The sequence below is a fragment of the Tachysurus fulvidraco genome, chromosome 8 (assembly GCF_022655615.1).
Source record: "Tachysurus fulvidraco isolate hzauxx_2018 chromosome 8, HZAU_PFXX_2.0, whole genome shotgun sequence".
Lineage (NCBI taxonomy): Eukaryota > Metazoa > Chordata > Actinopteri > Siluriformes > Bagridae > Tachysurus > Tachysurus fulvidraco.
The window spans coordinates 6,219,119-6,233,539 of record NC_062525.1 but is presented as its reverse complement, the minus strand read 5'-3'; the positions used below and the strand labels follow the sequence as shown (position 1 = coordinate 6,233,539).

The 14,421-nt window shown below is 35.7% G+C and overlaps 1 protein-coding gene across 2 annotated transcripts; it reads right to left on the bottom strand.

Moving 5' to 3' along the window:
• Nucleotides 1-5,763: 5,763 nt before the first annotated feature.
• si:ch211-152f22.4 (E3 SUMO-protein ligase ZBED1) lies at nucleotides 5,764-10,124 on the bottom strand. Of its 2 annotated transcripts, XM_027132728.2 has the most exons (4): nucleotides 9,935-10,124; nucleotides 8,457-8,540; nucleotides 8,085-8,171; nucleotides 5,764-7,873 (listed from the first exon to the last, which is right to left on the bottom strand). In XM_027132728.2, the coding sequence occupies exons 1-4, from the start codon at nucleotides 9,957-9,959 to the stop codon at nucleotides 6,492-6,494; spliced, it is 1,578 nt and encodes a 525-aa protein (XP_026988529.2). In that variant the 5' UTR covers nucleotides 9,960-10,124; the 3' UTR covers nucleotides 5,764-6,491. The 2 variants fall into 2 exon arrangements, with proteins under 2 accessions (XP_026988529.2, XP_047672898.1); XM_047816942.1 differs by lacking the exon at nucleotides 8,085-8,171.
• Between the last annotated feature and the right edge of the window lie 4,297 nt (nucleotides 10,125-14,421).

Below are 14,421 nucleotides of genomic sequence, written 5' to 3'. Positions count from 1 at the left end.
TTCAGTACTGTGTCATTGTAATTACTGGCACAGATATCTCATTGGTGTGTGTATTTATGAGTGCTTCGAGTAAAAGAGCACCATTGACACTGCTGCATTTTGTATGAAGGATCATTCCTGGATTAATCCTAATATACACACACTTGCATCATGTACTTCATTCCTGTATCTGCATGCTGAGGCTCGTTCCACAGCCAGGTCCAATTTAAATTGGCACTACTCCATAAAGCCAATAAAAACGAATTTTATGTTATGAATCAGTGTATTATATTACACAACTTGGACAAAAAGAAGGGTGAAATATAAATAACTATCTGTACAGCTCTTATTAAAAAAACAACTGACAGTGTATGTGTTTTAAATTACAGTACTTTAGCTACCATTAGCGGTGTTTTCTTTCCTGATTTGCTATAATGATAAGTACATTAGTATACTTTACTCAGGGGACACTGCGTTCACTGTAGCTTGTTACACCTCTTTAAATTGGGGTGATTATACCCAGGATGCTTTTTTGCTAACATCTTTTTAGAAAATAATTATTCTAAATGAAATGTTTTTGAGGTCTGTTCAGAACTGTGTATTATACAGTGTTAAAAATGAAATGTAAAGATGCTCTAAGACAGATCATGTCACCTACTGGATGGGTTTCTGCATCTTAAATATTCACATGTAGGCCTATATGATCTTACAAAATAACATACCTGAAAATGTCACTTTATTAGGAACACATGCATGTCTGCTGGAGCATGTGGTAGCCTAGTGGCTAAGGTTACAGGTTCGAATCCCAGGTCCACCAATCTGCCACTGCTGGGTCCCTGAGCAAAGCCTATAACCCTCATTTGCCCAGATTTGGATAAGTGCGTCAGCCAAATGTCGTAAATGCGTTTACGCTCTTGTCAAATAGGCCAATCGGGTGCCAGAGAAACATCTGCAATTCAAGAACCCCAAGTCAACCTAGCTTATGTTGTAATTAAAACCGGATGCAAGCGTGTGTCATGGGAGATACGGTGGAAAAAAACGGATACACACAAAGTAGTACAAAGAATGAAAGTCATACATATGTTTATGAATGTGGTATGTGTGTTCCACATATTTCTCTTTTTACCTGGTTTCTTTAAATATCTGATGTTGTTCTTCTTCTCCTCTTTCTCAAAGGCCACGCAGACACTTTGTATACTTTGAACACCCAGACCAAGCTGATGTATCACATGACCACTATGCCACATTCAACAGTTTTGTACATGTTCAAATAGATTTAAGAAACTGATGCAGAAGCACAACACCTCTCTACAGTCATTTTTATTAATATCAGTACACTTGAAAAGTGTCTTAACAGGGGAATTTAAATCCAGCATAGCTCCCCGAGTAGCACGGACTGCCCAGATCCTGCTCATCACAGAGGACAGAGGCATGAGCCTTACCTTGATCCAACACCGGCTTGTAAACTTTCATCCAAACGGCGGTATTAAAGACATACAGTATCATATAATGTGGACTTTTATACATCTGTCAAAAAGCCATGTTGACAATGCTGATTTGAATCAGCATTGAAATGTGTGTATCATGTTTAAACTTGTAATGCATGCATAGAAATGCAACAAGAAAAAATATAAAAAAATGTTTAATTAAAAGCTAACGAAGTATTTTTTCTTCTTTGGTAGAAAGAATAAAATACATATTCCTCTTTAGAAAGATAGCAAGCTGTGCTGCTTAAAGCAAACATCAGAAATCACGCAGATTGGAAGCTATTTATGGAGAGGAGATGGGCATTTAGATCATGGTTGAGTTAAACAAACAAACAAACAAACAAACAAACAAATAAATAAATAAATAAATAAATAAATAAAGTCCTCCAAATTTTTATAATCATATTAATAAATGATGCTTGTTATTTCATTATTTACTACTCAAGAACTAATTCAATATCACATTCTAAACGATTTTGCTTGCCCAAAAGATATTTTATAAATCATTATAATACTTTTAACTACATGAAAAATATAAAAATTATTGTATGTTAGCTAGCCACATGCTAACTGCTACATGATTCCTCTTAGAGCAAAACACAAAATGCTATTGTTAGCAAAGCATTGTTAGCAAAACCCTGTAAGCAATTAAATTGTTGCTTGAGATAAACATTTTTCAACAATTTCAACACTAAACTTAAAACCACTATGTTATATTTGTACTTATGTCTCCATCATGTGGAGGTTCCTAACAGTCAATAAAGATAGTTATTGACATTAGTGATTGACATTCCTTAACCACAGCACAAATAATGACTTCAAAATGCCCTAAGAAGACTTAAAAATTTCTATTTATTTAGTTGAAAAATCTAATAGGTTAGAAATTTACAAATTATCGATGAGCAGTGTATCTATACCCATCTGTGTGTGTGTGTGTGTGTGTGTGTAAATATATATATATATATATATATATACATATATATATATATATATATATATATATATATATATATATATGTATATATATATATATATATATATATATATATATATATATATATAGAGAGAGAGAGAGAGAGAGAGATAGATAGATAGATAGATAGATAGATAGATAGATAGATAGATAGATAGATAGATAGATAGATAGATATAGATATATAGATATATATACACACACTATATACTTGCTATAGGATACCAAAGGGATAGTGTTTAGTAGTAATAATATCAAAGCAAAGACACACACGGCAATAAAAAAAAATAAACACATGAAAACACAGAACAATACAATATATTGAACACATAGGATTCCAACAAAATAATACAAGAATTCCACATATAATCAAATGCAAATAATAATCAGATTTTTTTGAATAATAATAATAATAATAATAATAATAATAATAATAATAATAATAATAATAATAATAATAATAATAATAATAATAATAATAATAATATTTAGAAGAAATATATAAACTTTGAAATAGTGGAGTTTGCTGTGAGGATACATTTATTTATTAAATACACTGTATTTATGGACAGAGTCTTCAGTGTCAGTGGTTTGTCAGTTGGTGGCAGCTTTATCTTATTTGTATCTTACTTCTAATTGCCATTTTTGGTTTGTCTGCTTCCTCAACCTGCAGCTCTTATACAATGATTTTTTTCAGTAATATAACATTTATGATTGGATGAATGAAGGACAGTAATATAACATTTATGAATAAGACAAATAACATGAACCATATTTAACATGACCATGATTACATTTGTAAAACAAGATGAACCTGCTGTACGAATGTAAGTCATGGTTATGTTAAGTATTCTACAATGTCTTCCTTCTTCCTGAAAAATCAACATGGGCACCGACATCAACATGTTCATTATGCAGTCATACAGTAATCCCTGTATACAAGGAACACATCAAAATCTTTGCTTTTTTAAATTATTTACTGCATATATCCATGATTCTACATAACCTCCATTTCATTTTATTCAGAGTTCCAGTGCCTAGCCAGAGAATGTATGTTATAACTACATAACTGCATAACTAAATAATTCCTAGTACATGAAAAAAATTAAGGTGCACTTAAATCATAGATCGTTAAAATCTTTACTTATATACATTGTGTAATGTGTAAAAAAAAACAACAAAATGATGTAAGAATGGTCAATGGAAACCAAAATCATCAACCCATTGTGGGATGTATTCAAAATCATCAAACTTAATACCATGTCAATAGTGTGTAGGACTCTTATATGCCTGTATGCACTCCTGACCACATCTGCATGCTACTGATGAAATGGCAGATTGTGTCCCGGAGGATTTCTGTCTGAGGTTCTGCTTGGCGGCTACATGTCCTTTGATACATAACGCCACAGAGCCTTTGTCCATGTCTTTGTCATCCAGAAACTGCCTACACACTCTGGCCACATGAGGCCAGCAATGTCATACACCAGGAGGAACCCAGGGTCAACTGCACCAGTATAAAGTCAAAACACAAAACTGGAGACAAATCAGTCAGGGAGGATAAGGAGAGAGCAATTGTAAACACATGCAAATCCATTCCTATTGCCTCTCTGTTTATTCTTTCATTTATACCAAAGCAGCTGAAACTGATTCAAAATCACACATATGCCTAAAGTTTAACTGCCTGTGTGTTATTCTGTGAAAATTGAGTATTCCCTTATTTATTTATTTGTTTGTTTGTTTGTTTGCACACTATAGATAAAACTATTAAGAAATAGATAGATTAGGGAAAACAGGGAGATTACTCACAGTTCATCTTCAGCATTTTAATGGCAATAATTTCCACATTGTTAATTTTAGGATCCTTTGTTATCTTATATTATGTCATGCATGTTTGAATTATACCAGTTTAAATCCTTGGGCCACAATTTTTATAAAAGATTAATGAATGAATACAACAAAACTCCACAGAATCACCTCTCTTCTTTGCCATGTTCCACAAATTGAATAAAATTTTCGTTACTAACAGGTTTTGTAGTTTCTACCCTGAAGACGAGCAATGTCTGTATTAGTATGAGCTTTTCGTGTTTACGCTTTTGTTAAAATCTAGGTTTGTCAGACTAACAAATCTTCTCATTTGTCTTGAAGGTGTGACTCATCATGCCTCCTCACATGACTCCTCACATGTGACTCATCATGCCTCAGTTTCACAGATGTGTAAAATCACTTTCAAAAAGTAATCCCATATTATGAGCCACACTATACAATATAAAAAAATGACATAATAACATGTACGACATGACATAATTCATATTAAAAGTCCTTGTCCTTACTTATTGTGCTAAGCATTAGTGTGAAGACTGATTTTTCTACTGCTGTCTCATTGGAACAAAAGAAAATTCAAAACTCACCATTGAACTTGTCTTACCCTAATTTGCATGGGCTCTGTGCATGCAAATCACTTCCCATTGGTAACTGATAAAAGTCACAATACCTTGTTTCACTTTTACAAAAAAAAAACAAAAACAACAAACATACATAAATCCATTGCACAAAAATTGATGACTTTTCATTGCTGCATTCACAGCATTGTTTGTCAGGGAATTAAAGACCATATTAAAAGTTTATAATTTCCTTGATATCTTTGATGGTATAAATCCCAGTGTTTTGTGGATCACTTTGACCCACTGAAGATCCCCAAAGGGAGCAAAAGATGTGATACTCTTGTATGGCAGATTATGATTTTATACAGTGTAGTATGGACAAAGGTATGTGGTTCTTGCCAAAAACAATTTTCTAGGATGGCTTTGTATGCTGTAGCATTACAATTTTCCTTCATTGAAACGAAGAGGCTCAAACCTGTTCCAACATGACAGTGCTACAATGCTCAAAATGAGCTCCATGAAGAAATAGTTGCCAAGCTTGGAGGTCAAGAACACGAGTGACCTCAAGCCCACTGAACACCTTAGTGATGGACTTGAACCCTGACTGCACCCCAGACTTCCTCACCAAACATAAGTGTCATGACAGTGTCTGATCTGGAATGTGGGATGTGGTAGCATAGTGGTTAAGGTGTTGGGCTACCAATCGGAAGGTTGTAAGTTTGATTCATGCCACTGCTGGGCCCCTGAGCAAGGCCCTTATCCCTCAATTGCTCAGTTGTACCCTCAAAATGTAAGTCGCTCTGGATAAGGGCATCTGCTAAATGCTGTAAATATAAATGATCTCACTAATGCTCATTAATCCCACCAGCCATGCTCCAACATCTAGTGGAAAGCCTTTGTAGCAACAGGGTCTTACTCTAGAATGGAATGTTTGGGAAGCACATATGGTTAACCATGTTTAATTTGTCTCACATGATCAGACAGTACAGTATTGCTTCATACAGTTACATTTATATTTCTCTACATAGTGTTTTCAGAGCTTTTTTTACATATATAAATAGGTAAAAATCACAGAAGGTTTGAAAAAGCAGAAGTTAAACAAAAACAGCATTTCTTTTTTGGCATTTGGCATTGGCATGGTCTCTCAGCTTGTCAGTCCAGCGTTTCAAATGTTCTCTCCATCTTCATGCAGGATTTCTCTGGGTTCACTGGTTTTCTCCCACAAAAATGACACAAAAACATACTGGTCAGTGGTTTGGTGACATTGTGTGTGAGTGTGTGTGTTGGTGTATGGTGTAATGAACTGGCTGTCCCATAGAGAGTAAGTGTCCTCACACAATGTGGCGATCATGTGTTTGGATCACGTGTTCACATCTTGATTTGACATAATCCTAACGACTTCAGGTTTGAATTATCTTCCCAGATGTCTATGATGCTCCTGCATGATCACATCATGAACCCTCTAGAAACATTAATAACAAGACAAATGTCTTCTTATTAATGTAAACAGAACTCCTTTGATGTTCAATTGAGTGGAGAAATGACAATGTCGCTCGATTTTAAATGCCGTGAATGACATTTACTACAAGTTATAAGAGAATTCAAATAGTTCAGGAAAGTGTGTAGTGTTTAGAAATTCTAGTAGAACAGTGTTTCCCACACCACCACAATTCATATCTTTTGGTGATTACCATTCAGAAACAGCATCATGTTGATATCTTTTGGCTCCAAGCATTTCCTCCTGTTGAAAAGAAACCGGGATTTGTCCTCATGTATCATCCGCTCTATTGGAATAGCAGTGGAGATCACGCTGAGGTATTTGTGTGCAACCATTGACATGTCATTAGACTTGCTCATAGCTCCCCAGTATTGAAGTGGAGTTGCTGAGACATCACCTTCTATAGCATACTGCAGGAATAAATCTTCATAATTCACCTTGCCTGAAATGTTTCTCTGGCAATCGTTACTCATCACAGCACTTGCCAGTTTGCACATTTCTTCTTTTATCTTTGTTTTGACTATTTCCTCTTCATTCTTCAGTACACTGCTTTTGAATCTAGGGTCCAGTGCTGTGCTAACAATGAACCATATATTTTTGTTGATGTTTCCAAAGTGGTGATGACATTTCTCAATGAGTCTCAAGGCTACACTGTTGCCTTGTTGTCTTAGCCTTTGGATTCTCAAATTAAGCTTGACAAGCAGAGGTATGATGTTGGAGATTTGAACATATCCACGTGTCCCAATCTCCCATGTCACATCTTTAACAACAGTAAGAGCCTTTGTTATATTTTCAAGCAACTTCCTTTCATTTTCATTCAGCCAAAGTTTATCTGCTTGTTTGTAACTGGAGAGTTGGGAAAACTTTGGCCACTGCTTGCAGATCGTTTCCACCATGTTTAGTGTCGAAAGCCAGTCAACACAAGAAGACTGGGCCAAGTGGTCACTCCATAATGCTTCATTTTCCTGGTGGAAAAACTGAACGATATGGCGGCATTTCTTCAGCAGATATCTCCAATCAGGGCTAGCTACAACTTCTAGGATGACTTTGTTGAGAGTGTGGCTGAAGCAGGGTATGTATGTCCAGTTTAAATGTTGACTAACCTTTTTCATTCCATCAACATTATTGACCACCACCTGAATTTTCTTTGTGATCTCCCATTCTTCTGAAATTCTCCATAGCTGCCGATAAACATTTTCTGGCGTGTGTTCGCCGAGTAGCTGAGCCGTGTCCAGTGTGTAGGATTTCAGTTTCCACTTATTATCAATGAAGTGACATGTTACTGTCAGATAGGATTCTTCTTTGCTTGAGATCCACAGTTCAGCCGAGAGCACTGGGTCTTTGGCAGTTCTTACTGCATCCATCACTTTCTTCTTTGTGGAAACATACATATTCACCAGTTCTTTTCGCATCTCAGAGGCACTCAGTGCAAGATAAGCACTTGGATTTAGAGCGTTCATGAAGCGGCGGTATCCGTATTCTTCAATGAATGTTGGTGTCTGCAGATCTGTAACAATCATCTCCAGAAGATGTTTCTTCAAATCAAAATGTTCTCCTGAAAATAAAAGAAAATAAAAACAACAAAAACCAAGAAATGATATACAGATGCAGTCAAATAAACTTCAGTTAAATGTGCTTCATGTGTCTCTTAAAACATGTAACTAAACATTTGAATACTATATTTTAGTGTATTGTATTTATATTTAGTATAAATGCATTTTATCTTATATCATTTACTGTGTGCTATACATTCACCATAGACTCACCTAGGCGCATATTTGGTTGTTTATAGGGTCTGAATGCATATTCCTTTCTTCTCCAATCAGTATCGTGTAATTGTCTACTACCACTTTCTGTTTGAAACAATTTCAAATTTCAAACAATCTTCATTAATAATACTATTGGCCAAAATCTGATATTTTTGTATATCAATGAAAAAACTTACATTCCTGCCACACATATCACTTATTTGTACACAAACTTTCTATGAGCACATAATTTATTTAAATGTGTCTGTGTCTGTAAATGATAAGCATTATGTTTATGAATGTTTAAACTGGTGATTAAAGCAGCTCTAACAACAACAAAAATAATTCCAATATGATCAGAGTTATTATCTTCCAGAGGAAATGTGTTACCTGCTTTGGTGAAGGTGTGGTCTTTGTACACATGTCTAAACGGCAGCTTATTGTTTGTGTACGGATGATGACGACGACTCCTCTCTGTTTAAAAAAGAAAATTATTATTAACGATATTAATTTGAAAATCTGTCTAATATGTATCTGTAACGAAGAGTCGTAAGGCGGATGATCCATTTGCAGCTTTTTTAATAAAGACAAACTTGTAATCGTACAGGTAGGGTCAGAGCAAGTAAACACAATATCAGAGAGCAGGCAGAAATCGGAATCAGTAAGACAGGCAGAGGGTCAGGGCAGGCAGCAAACAATCACAAACGAAAACACAAAAGCAGAAACCGAAACCAGAACAGAGAAAACCAGGAATCGCTCAGAATGATTTTCTTAACAGATCAAGACTTCACACTGGTGTCAAGTTCAAGTTCAGTCTTTATAGAAGGCTGCTGATGAGGAACAAATGGTGGAGCAATTAGAGACAGTGTTGGATTCCGGGAGAGCTAGTATTCAGGAGACGCTTCCTGGTGTTGGTGTTCAGTGGGTGTGGGAGGTGCGCTGACCACGACAGTATCATTAAAACGATAAAATGAAATGTATAAATTAGCCTATATGTTTTTTAAACAACATTAGGTTCAGCAAATTAAAATAATGGAAATAAGCCTTTTTAACAGGAGATTATATAAAATGTATTTAAGTCTTCAAGAAGTATGAAGACATACCTGATATACCTAACAAATCTGATATGACCATGATTTAAATTCGAATAATGTATTACACTAGGCTTCAACGTTATCAAATGTTAATATACTATAGAACTGAAAAATAAAAAAATAAACAAACTTTTTTGCATTTGTTGTGGAAAAAGAAAATAGCACATTGGTAGGCACCGGAAAGAGTAAAAAGGTTCACAATTTATTTGTACAGTACTGCTGCACAAGAGGAACCAACGCTCCTCATGTATCACGAAAGAGGAAGGGCCTCGATCATTCGTCACATTGAGATTTTATAAGCATGATTCATACACAGAAACTGAAGAAGGGAAAATATCATTAATCATTTGCAAGATGCACAACGCCTGATTGTCTACTGATCAAATAATCTTTCCCTTTCCAAGGTCTGCCTAAGTTGTTCATTAGCCTGGGTCTCACCATCTCGTCTCCATCTCCTTCAGACCCTCTAATATTTTACACAAACTATCTCTGGTAATAACAAATTGTAGACAACTTCTAATCACACGATCATACCCTTACAAACAGCTTAGTAAAATGCTCTATCCCACATTGCATAGAGGTCACAAAAGTATAATTTTTCTGCATAATCTTCAATTAACTCCATTTACTTGTTCAGCGTTCCAGTGCTTTTCAACAAATTTGTTTTATGAAATTTTCCTAATTAACCTGATTACATAATGCATTTTTAAATTAAACTGCTTTAAGTCATTTGTTTAAAACGAAAAAAGAAAAATAGAAATCCTAGAAACTCACCAGGATGACTTCTCCTCATCTCCATGTTTCACAAAGCTTTTAGTGCCTTTTTTGTTATACCCAGACTTTGTTGTCTCTATTCAGGAACAATGTGTGCGTTTCTGTGTCGCCGTTAGAAATGATTTTTGTCGTGCGTAAAAATGTTTGCTTTACGTTGTAGCTACTCCACCTCTGTGCAGCTTCGATGCAGTTTCACTTTTATTTTTGCAGAAGCTAAAGTATAACCTTCTTCTTGGGGGTGTGCTTTCTTCTCATTGGGCGTGTTCTTTTCTTAAATTACACAAAGTATGTATATTTAATAATATAAGAATATTTAACAATTTATATGATTTATATTTATATTTAAATTCAAGGGGGACACGGTGGCTTATAGTGGTTAGCATGTTCGCCTCACACCTCCAGGGTTGAGGGTTCGATTCCCGCCTCTGCCTTGTGTGTGTGGAGTTTGCATGTTCTCCTCATGCCTCGGGGGTTTCCTCCGGTTTCCTCCCCCGGTCCAAAGACATGCATGGTAGGTTGATTCTCTCAGGAAAATTGTCCGTAGTGTGTGAGTGAATGAGAGAGTGTGTGTGTGTGTGTGCCTTGTGATGGGTTGGCACTCCGTCCAGGGTGTATCCTTCCTTGTTGCCCGATGACACCTGAGATGCCCGATAGCTCCCCGTGACCCGAGGTAGTTCGAATAAGCGGTAGAAAATGAATGAATGAATGAATATTTATATTTAATAGTATTTACATATTTTCTTTCCTTTTTTTTATACAGTTGAAAAGTGGAAAATAAAATAGAAATTTAATAGACATAGTCTATTAGTCATTTTAGACATAGTTTAGTCATTTTTTTTAAATACACAAATAACGATCATCGGTTATTTTAATGATTTGAAATGATATGTGAAGGGGTTTACATGATACCTGTTTTGAGTGTGAGGCGATATGAGACCACGTGAGGGCGCTAAAGATGGTTGTCTTCTTTTAGTCACTCATATTTAAGTCTTTCAACTCTTCAACCAAAATTGTCCGTAATGTGTGATTGTGTGAGTGAATGAGAGTGTGTGTGCCCTGTGATGGGTTGGCACTCTGTCCAGGGTGTATCCTGCCTTGATGCCCGATGACGCCTGAAATAGGTACAGGCTCCCCGGGACCCGAGCAATTCGGATAAGGGGTAGAAAATGAGTGAGTGAATGAATGAATGAATGAATGAACTCTTCAACCTTTTGTATTTTTACATCGATTTTCCTTTGTCTATTTACCTTACGTCGCTGATTTCTTTTCATATTTTTCCTTCTCTTTGTACTATCTATTCCTGTCTGTCTTCTGACAGATATGTTAACAATTTATTTAGGTTTGTTGGCTGAGAACCTGTATTGTAGCCTCTTACAACAGAGTTCATATTTTAGTTGTTTATTGTTTAATAGCAGCACATAATTTTAGATATTTTGACAAGCATCACATTCTCTGAGCAGATGAGACACACTGGTTTTTAACTCATCTCTTTGTTTTTGTTGCACCATGTGTCACACATTTGTGTTTTAACAAACCATGTAGGCACTAACAAGCCCATGGTAAAAAAGGTAAATTACTATTATTATTATAAATCTATAAATAAAATACATGGCCAAAAGAAACACAACTGGCATCAAATTTATACTATATACTAATAATGTTGTATTTACTGTATATACAGAAAATCAAAACTACTAAATCCTAACGTCTAAGACACAATCATAAACAAACAGAGAGTCATGTGTGGTTTTTCCAGGTACTGCACACACATAGTTGTCTAGAATGTCTAGATTTCTCCAATCCACATTGAATAGCTTTGGGATGAACTGTAATGCTCTTTTCCTGCCAAGCCTTCTTGCAAAACATCACATCCCACAAAAAACTCCCCACAGCCAAAATCTAGAAAGCGTCCTCAGAAAAGTGAAGGCTGCTTTAGCAGCGAAGGGGCAAATGAATCTGAATGAGATTTACAGAGATTCATTTGGGTGTGATTTGGCAATACTTTTGACTCAGAGAACAATGCAACAAAAACAAACACAGTGATCTGCCAGGGTATGTAGTATTGTAGCTGGTACAGACATCTGGAAATCTCCATACAACTAATTAGAAACAGGACTCAGAAACAAGGCATGTGACAATTATGAGGTGGTAACAATGTACATGGCAGTAGGTGGGACCTGAATGTAGACAGACAGAAAACACCCACCTTTACCCCTACAGCCCTTACCCCTACCATCGGCATAGACACATACATTTCACCGTTCCACCTTAAATGATTGCAGATGCACATTATGCTTGTGAATGGTGATTTTTAAACATTGAAACAAACAATTGTTGTTACATTTTTAATTAATCTTGCTCAGAAATATATTTTGACTATATTTATTTTTTTAAATTGTACCCTTTAATGTCTTAGACTAGATTCTTCTCTAGCCTTACTAAGTTTTATTTTTTATATAGGTTCGGTTTTTTCTAAGTTGTATATTTTGTCTGCTTTCAATGGGTACTTAGTAGTTACTTAGCTTACCTTCCTTTATCATTAATCCTTAATCCTTGAAAAAAAAGGAAGTTCAGTGAAAGCCTAAAAGAAGAAACAGTCAACTCTCACTACAGTTATTAAAGCGCAGAAAAGCAATCAGAGGGAAACAGAGACATGCAATGTATAAAGTATATTCATTTATAGCCATTTTAAGACAAGAATACAAAATGTAAACATTCATTAAATAATCGTTTATTTATTCAGGAAATGTGAAAATTCAAGAAGTGTCAAAACTTTGTCGCATATTTTTTAAGTAGGAATTACGAGTAGCTGGGCCTGATGATTTGGAATGTTTCTCATGTTTTGTAGGATTTTGAATGTACATTTCACCTGACTGGTGTAAGTGTCTCCTGTCAATATCACATGTGATTTGTGCTCTCCTTGGTTGGGGGTTATGATGGATAGATTACTTACTGACTGAAGAATAGGTTATTATGTATGTATATATGTATAGGTAATATACATATAAATTGTACTAACTCCTCAGTTTGTATATTTCCACTCTGCCATACCTGAGAGATGTTGTACGGTTTAATGGCCAGGGTGAATAGAGTTCCTCAGTCATGTAGTGCAGCATGACAGAAACAGCAGTCTGCCACTGAACACACTCCTCTGCCTGGTAAATATGCTGTGCAGAGGGTGGTGGGTGTTGTCCAGGATGGAGAGCTACTTTTCTCTCTGCCATTCTCTCTAGTGTGTCCAGCTCTGTTCCAACCACAGATCCTTCCCTCCTCACCAGTCGTGCCACATCTCTCTTTTTGCAACTTCATTCCCAGCACACCACAGCATAGAAAATGACACCAGTGATCAAAGATTGGTAGAAGATGTGTAGCAGTTCTTTGCAGATGAAGGATGCAAGCCTCCTTAGGAAGTATAGATGGCTCTGTCCTTTCCTGAGGAGAACGTCCATGTTTGTGGTCCTGCCCCGCCTATCATCCAGCTAGATATTTGTAGTTCCTGACCATCTCCATGGCAACCCCCTGTATGGACACAGGTTAGGATAGTGATTTATTCCGAAGAAAATCCAACACCATTTCCTTGGTCTTGGAGGTGTTCAGCTGCAGATGGTTGGACACACACCACCTCACAAAGTCCTCGATCACACTTCTGATTTATTTTCTGCAAAAAAATACGTGAAATAGTTTGTCATTAACAACCTAATTTGTTATGAAATACAAAGTACTCCAGCCGCCTATTGCTCCCACAGACAAACTGATTCACAGACTCACTCAGTAAGAAGCTCAGTACAATCAGTAGTGCAGTAGCTCCAAATCTAATCTTGACATCTATCAGGAATTAATAATGCAGGCAGAGGCAGAGGCCCATAATTTATTAAGCAAAGGATGAGCCTTACAGCCACAAACAAGAGTTACAAGAGATACAAGGGAAGAATCATTAAAAACTAGAATGTCAATAATAAAAATAAAAGTTATTTTAGTGATATTTTGCTGATCAGGTTCTACAGACCATTGTTACATTATTTGTATTAAACAAGTGTTGCATAAAATTAGATTCATTTAAAAAAAAATGGTTGTATGAATGTGCAGGCTGATGAGTGTGTTATTGAGATTAGTGCATGCTGTGTTGATGGAGCTGTTTTTTTCTAATAAAGTCAATCCTACACATTGTGGATGGTGTATTATTGAACATGCTTTGAAGGAAAATTACTCATGCATTGGTAATGCTGGAAATATTTGTAACTAAAAAAAAATAGATGTAAGCAGCCTGTGGTAAATCTTCCTGCCTTAATGATAATCAATTAAAAAAAAAATCAGATAAAAAAAAAATCATTAGCTTACTGTTATAATGATATAAGAGCAAGTTTTTAGACTTAAGTGGATTTAGATTATTTTATTTAGGAGATGTTTTATCCATTTCAATCAACGTTTTTCACTCATTTGACCATTTACCTAACTTATTAGCTGATAAACTACTAGTAAGCCAGCCA